The following is a 6,794-nucleotide window of genomic DNA, read 5'->3' on the forward strand; positions in this document are numbered from 1 at the left end:
AACACCGGTACCCACAAGCGGCGCAAGAACAGTGGCGATGCGACGGTTGCGAGGTGTGACGTGAAGGTCGTGGCGGTTGTGGTGAAGCGGCGTTGTGGTTGGTGGTTGATGTTGTGACTGGTGGTGGTAACAATGGCGGTTGGTCCAAAATAAAGATAGCAAAAGAAAAACGGCTATCCTGAAGAGTCGCAGCACGCATAAATGACATGTATTCCCACTAGACAACGGGTTTGGACCTAACTACACATGTACTTACCGAGATACCTCACCTAAGGGACCTGAATGGTGGTTTGCGAATTTGGTAACCACAACAATATATATATATATATATATATATATATATATATATATATATATATATATATATATATATATATATATATATATATATATATATATATATATATATATATATATATATATATATACAGTCATGCGCCGCTTAACGACGTTCCAGGCAACGACGGATCGCATATACGACGGATCTGCCAGATCTGAAAAAATAAAAAAAAATGAAAAAACAAATGTAGCTGAAAAATTCCTATCGCCGAGTGATGTTGCCGACGTAGCGCTGCCAGTAGTATAAAAATAGCACCTACAATTATGTACGCTGTACAGTACATAATACTTCGTTTTGATAATAAACGACAGTGTGGCCCTGTTATAATGCGATCGTTGAGGTCCATAAAATGTCATCGCGAAAAAGCAGGGTCGTACTAAATCGGGATTCAAGGAAATCGGCTTTCAAACTGAACCAATGTTTGCACGTTTACCTTCGAGCAAGTAAATTACCTTTGAATTGAAGAATTCCACGAATAAATCGTTGTTACAGTCGAAATTAAAACACAAACTTCTTTTTGGTGAAGCTTTTCATGTTGGGAGAACAATCGCACTGTTCCGAAAATCTATATCATAATTGACAGGAGCTCGTTTCTTCATTTATAAATTATAACATCGATGCATTGATTACGTATTTATAAAATCCAAACGCTATTTATTCATCTTTCTATTATCGATGCGAGAGGAGATTGTAAGCTGCTGCTAATAACACCGATGGCCGTCATGAACAGCACAAAGGTAAAACTGACATGTCTTCCGTCTCTCTTGGATGTGTGTTACATTGCTGACAGTATTCAGTACAGTAACATGCTGTACAGGTTTGTATCCGAGGAGCAATAGGCTACACCATATAGCCTCGGTGTCGAGGTTTGTGTAGGTACGATGTTCAAAAACGAAAAAAAAAAAATGATGTTCGCACAACGATGACGTCGCTTAACTGTTTCTCAGAACGTAACCCCGTCGTTAAGTGGCGCATGACTGCATATATATATATATATATATATATATATATATATATATATATATATATATATATATATATATATATATATATATATATATATATATATATATATATATATATATATATCGTTGCAGGGTGAGCAAAGAGGAGGGAGATATCCCTGGTCCTTTCCTGGACTCACCGTGAATCACAGGCCGTTCGTTACACACAAATTAGTTCTTGTTGAGGCAGGTCGCTAATCGACTACGAATGCCAGTAATTTGACCCCGTGACCTAGTGTAGTCCATCTGACAACCATTTAACTTGGAACGTGTGGTCGCCTAATCAGGGAATCACATATTACCTATGCGACAATCAGGGAATCAATCAGGAATGTATACTTGTGTGACTTACCCTTTCAGATGCAGCCGAGCGAACCTGCCAAGTACGTACCGGCTCATAAGCAGATTTTGTGGGATAACTTCTCGGCTATGCTAAATGCGGACCATGCCAGACCAATGGAGGAAAAGACAAAAACTAGCTGGATTCATTTATAATAAGCATATTTATTTTAACAAAGCGAGGAAAGTTATGTGGCACAGTCTGCGAGTTACTCACAAATGTACAGCAGGGGAAAGCAAGGAATTCATGGTTGCAGCAAAAGAAATGCAACATTCACAAAAGTAGACAGTGCAGATTTACCCCAAATAAATTTGTACAATCCTAACTTGTGCTATGACAGGCACACGCACACGCACACGCACACGCACACGCACACGCACACGCACACGCTCACTCACTCACTAACTCACACACTAGAGATAGCCCAGAGAGATGAGGCAGTTGAGGATTTGCGACCTCTTAATACCTGGTGCAGTCGGTGGACCGGCGCATCCCAAACGCTAAGGAAGGGGGAAAGAGGAAAGAATACTGAAGGTGTCTGGTGTGGGAGTGAGAGATGCGAGTATTGTGCAGCGTGATGTAAGAGGAAGATGTGAGGTTCCAGTCAGTAATGTTCGCTCTGAAATGAATGGTTGTTTGGGACTTGCCCGTGCCGATTGCTCTTGTGCGTCCACAGTGGACGAGAGATAGATGGTAGAGAAATATGCGTAAGAGAAAGGCCCTGACGGAATTGTGTAAGAATCTGTACGTGTAGACGTTGGCTGCTGAATGCAGCCGAACCGAGTGTCGATGAAACGGGAAGGGTCTCGGACCATGCTAGTACTCACTCGCTTCGCTCCGATTCCTCGCTTGACCGCGCTGCCTCGTGGTGTTAGTCGCTCGGCGTTGAAGCTTGCCCAGTTTGCCGAAGTCTGCCGCCAATGTCTGCTCTCTCAGAAATCTGGCGATATCTCCCTGAGTCTTTCCAAATTGCTCCTTTTATGAGCCCCCGAGTGAGGGAGAAGCTAAAAGTTGGATCAAATGAGGCAGTTTGCATTTTCAAGTTTCCTTATTGGCACACAGCAGTGGTCCTGCGCCGTTGCCACTCCCCACCAGGCCTCAAACTCGAAAATGGCCCCATTCGCTGCTCCCTGACCTCGTCACGCATCTGAGCTCTGAGATTAACATCGGGCGAGAGTCTTTGGAAGCACTCTCCAGCGCCAAACGTGTGCTGGCCTCCATTTAAATGTGGTAATTTATGGAAATTCCAGCGCGATCTGTATGTCCTCGAAAGAACCCCAACACATTCTTGTACTTCGAGTTATACCCTGAAGCAACCTGACTCTCGTTCCTTCGGTGCCTTCTGAGTCTGTGGTTAGTGTCCAAGGCGTAGATGGCAATTGCGGCTTTTGTAGAAAGGTAAGAGAGTGTTGTGGAGTTTGTAATGAAGAGATTGGGATCAGTGGTTGTAAAGGTGGCATTGCGGCGAATAGGGAGATGCTCGTAATGGTGGCGTTTGTCGTGAAGGCGTGGACGTAGGTTGTTGTGGGGATTTTTAGGAGATATATGGAGTGGTTGTGGTGAGCAGAATGATTGTCTTACTTGAATTGGCAGTTGGATTTTGGCACGCTATTCGAAGGGAAGTGTTCGTGCGTATGTTTATGAACTTCACTGTGCTTCCTTGCTTGGTTCCTTTCATAGTTATGGTATATGTGTGTGCTTGCTTGCATAGTGTGTGTAAGGAGTAAAGTAAGATCAAATAATGAAATAACAGCAAGGATTGAAGATTGGAGACCGAACTAAATGCCCTACGCAACGCATCTTATCCACTTACCCAGTAGACATATGGAAAAGACTAAGTAAACACATACTAATGAAATAACTACCTTGGGATCACTATGTTGTGTGCTATTGCCTCGAAGGAGTGGCGGTTTTACAAAACTGCAAAAAGAAAGAAAGAAAAAACAAAACATATTGTTGCGGGCCGGGATCTATCTATCTATCTATCTATCTATCTATCAAGCTATCTCGGTTCCCACCGAGATAGCTATCTCGGTTCCCACCAGACTCCCCGGAATTGTAGGCCGTCGCACACGGATAATTCCGTGACGCGGCGGGTCGCTTAACGGACCGTGGGCGCCAATACCTCAACCGCGTGGCGTAGGGTCCTCCTGTCTAGAAACAAGTTACCGGATTAACCACGTGGTTTCGACGACCGGCGAACCACGCCCTCGGTATGCCTTGCCCGAACCGGATCACTCTACCAACTACCGACTACCTTTCTGGATCGGATGCAGTCGTGCGGCACTGCCGAAGACGTACCGGCTGGAATGAACGGATTGTCGGGAATAAAGACCCGGCAAAACTTCGATCTGGACCAATGGAGGAAAAGACAAAGACGAGCTGGGAACATTTCCACAATTATTTATTTGCAATAAGCGGGGAAAAGCATGTGGCACAATAAAAAGGTTTATTGAGTGTGTTGCGCAGAGGAAGATGAGAGAGGTGTGGTGCGACAATTATGCAAGCAACTTATAAAATAAAAGCAGACAGTGCAGACTTGACGCGAGAATAAGAAAAGCAATAATTACAACAATGAAGATGTTATACAGGCTTATCTAACGGACAGGCGCCAACACACTCAGACACACACTTGGACAAAATAAACCCAAAGAAAAGAAAAGGGACCTTTTGCAGCCAGGGAGGGAGTTGAGGTCACAGTTTTTGGTACCTGAGCGTTTCGAGGGAAGGAGTGCTCCGTGGTGCAGCACCCAACAAAAGCTGTGCAGTTCGGTCCACAGCCGCATATGTGGTAATCGTGTCTGGCGGAGTTCAAAGAGGGGAGAGATGAGTAGTAGACAGGACCAGATTAGAGGCTTGGTCGAGGTCCTTCGCATCCAACTCTGACTTCTCCCTTTCAAATCCAATGACAACCTTCCCCTCACATCTCTTCAACCTCTCCAACTTCGACCCTGCAACTCGCAATTTTCTTCAACCTCTCCAACTTCCACTTCGACCGTAACAACTCTCAATTCTCTTCAACCTCCCCAACTTCTTCACAATTCCAACGACAAGACCAACTCGGACGTCCGTGCTTTATACAGCCTGGAGCTCGGGGAGGAGCCATGGCAAAACTGATGTCATCGTATGTCATTATAAGAATAGCAATGTATCTTGTGATTCATAGGTATGATGATCTGGCATTCGATAATATGAGTGAGGAAAGTGTAAAAAAAAAAAATAACAAAAAAAACCTTGTTCACAAATCATTGCGACCTGTTCCAAGTCCTTGCATGGTGGCTGGCTTCAGACCTGGCTGGCTTCAAAAAAGGTGGCTTCAGACCCAGCGAGGTAACCCTGGATGCACCTTAAGACCCTATCGAGAGTTAGGTGGCTGAGGATGCGTCTGATAAAGGATATAATTACATAAGGGCGTTATTGATGTTCAAAAGGGGTGTTTTAATTTACCGAAACACCCAATTTCCAATATTGCATTTCCTTGGAGTTCCCTGAGTATGCATGCAAAGTTTCAGGCTGCTCGGTTTAATGGTTTTGAAGTTATGGCGCACACACACACACACACACACACACACACACACACACACACACACACACACACACACACACACACACACACACACACACACACACACACACACACACACACACTAGTTTAGATAGGGTTGGATGTTGAGTTTTCGATTCAACATAATCCAGCAGAGACAAACAAACTAGAAGGGCACTCGGTAGAGCGCATACCTCCGCCACATAATACCTGATCCACGAGAACATATCGGGCCCAATATATTTTTGAAATATCATGCTATACAGTACTATATCGTTTTTGGCCTTCTCAATGGAGAAGGATCACTTAAAAAAATTAAACAATTCTCTTATTCAGATCCGGATTTGGATCTTCAACAAAATATAATCAGTTCGTCCCTGTCGCACACCCAACTTGTCCACAAAATTTCATCCGGATCTGTCCACAACTTTTGGAGATATCCTGCACACAAACAGACAAGCAAGAAGACAAACAAACAGACAGGGGTGAAAACAGAACTTCCTTCCACCTTTGGTGACGGAGGTTAATTAATGGGCCACAGCCAACAAGTAAATGACTCCATTGAACTTGTAGACACACACTTGCTCTCTGCTTAAGGGGGTGATGGGAAATTTCCTTCAGCCAGGATAGCCTTTCCTGTCAAACACAAGTTGTTATTCTGAATCCTGTGGTGAAATGATTGTGGTTTATCATTGCCGAGAGTATGCATGGGATAGACGCAGATGGGATGGGATAAACTGGAACTGGAGAGAGGGTAATTTCACTTGATACTCATTACTCGTTTTAACTTGTGATTGCACAAGACCTGTTTCAACAGCAAAGATGCAAGTTACGAAGCTAGCACAAGGCTTTTGGCTTGCCGGTTACTTTGACTCCAGTTATGTAATGGTGTATGTAATCTCTGAACGCAAGCCATAGTTTTATTGAAACCTACTGTCTGCTGCTACCTAATGCCGAATGGTGCTGTGTGCAGCCTCCCTCCGAAATGTTTTGGAAGTTTGACCTGCACACAACATCGCACATTGATGCGTTACTTGAAAAAGATGGCGTCACGCTGGCAGAACTCATGGATGAGGATGACGTACTGCAGGAGTGCAAGGCGCAAAACCGAAAGCTCGTCGACTTCCTGGTGCAGCCACAAGCCATGGAGGAGTTGGTGCAACTCATCACCTTAGAGCCTGCCAACAGTCTTGAAGAAAAAACACGATACAAGTATGGTTCCTACCACCTCCCCCGTGAAGTTAAACATAAAATAATGTGTTGCACTTGTTGACGGGCATGATGAATCCAGTGTATTATTCCGAGCATTTCTATAATAGGCTTGGTTTGCTTATTTATATCTCTACCTCACGGCTTTGTGTTTTCATTAAAAAAACACATGTTGATTGATAACTGAACTTCCTCTGACTTCTTATCTTGAAACTTTCTCAATTGGTGACTCTTTTTGTGAATGACACCTTCTCTCTCATCATACATCTTATCATATACATCAGTGATTCACCTCTCTTTGATCTTCAACCCCATGACATTGATCCAGCCCTCTTTGATCCTTTACCCCTGATCTCT

General features: G+C 43.8%; 1 protein-coding gene across 7 annotated transcripts in view; it reads left to right on the forward strand.

Annotated features, from left to right (window-relative positions):
• The window catches only part of LOC147025857 (serine/threonine-protein phosphatase 6 regulatory subunit 3-like), a 198,418-nt gene that overhangs the window by 24,037 nt on the left and 167,587 nt on the right, over positions 1-6,794 (forward strand). For all 7 annotated transcript variants that reach the window (XM_085880736.1, XM_085880734.1, XM_085880738.1 and 4 more), the window contains one exon: positions 6,202-6,440. In XM_085880736.1, coding sequence (XP_085736862.1) covers positions 6,214-6,440 — 227 coding nt within the window. In that variant the 5' untranslated portion in view covers positions 6,202-6,213. Of the gene's footprint in view, positions 1-6,201; positions 6,441-6,794 lie in introns of those variants that run through there.

The sequence above is a fragment of the Eptatretus burgeri genome, chromosome 5 (genome assembly GCF_056783735.1).
Source record: "Eptatretus burgeri isolate ZD-2024b chromosome 5, Ebu_testis_v1, whole genome shotgun sequence".
Lineage (NCBI taxonomy): Eukaryota > Metazoa > Chordata > Myxini > Myxiniformes > Myxinidae > Eptatretus > Eptatretus burgeri.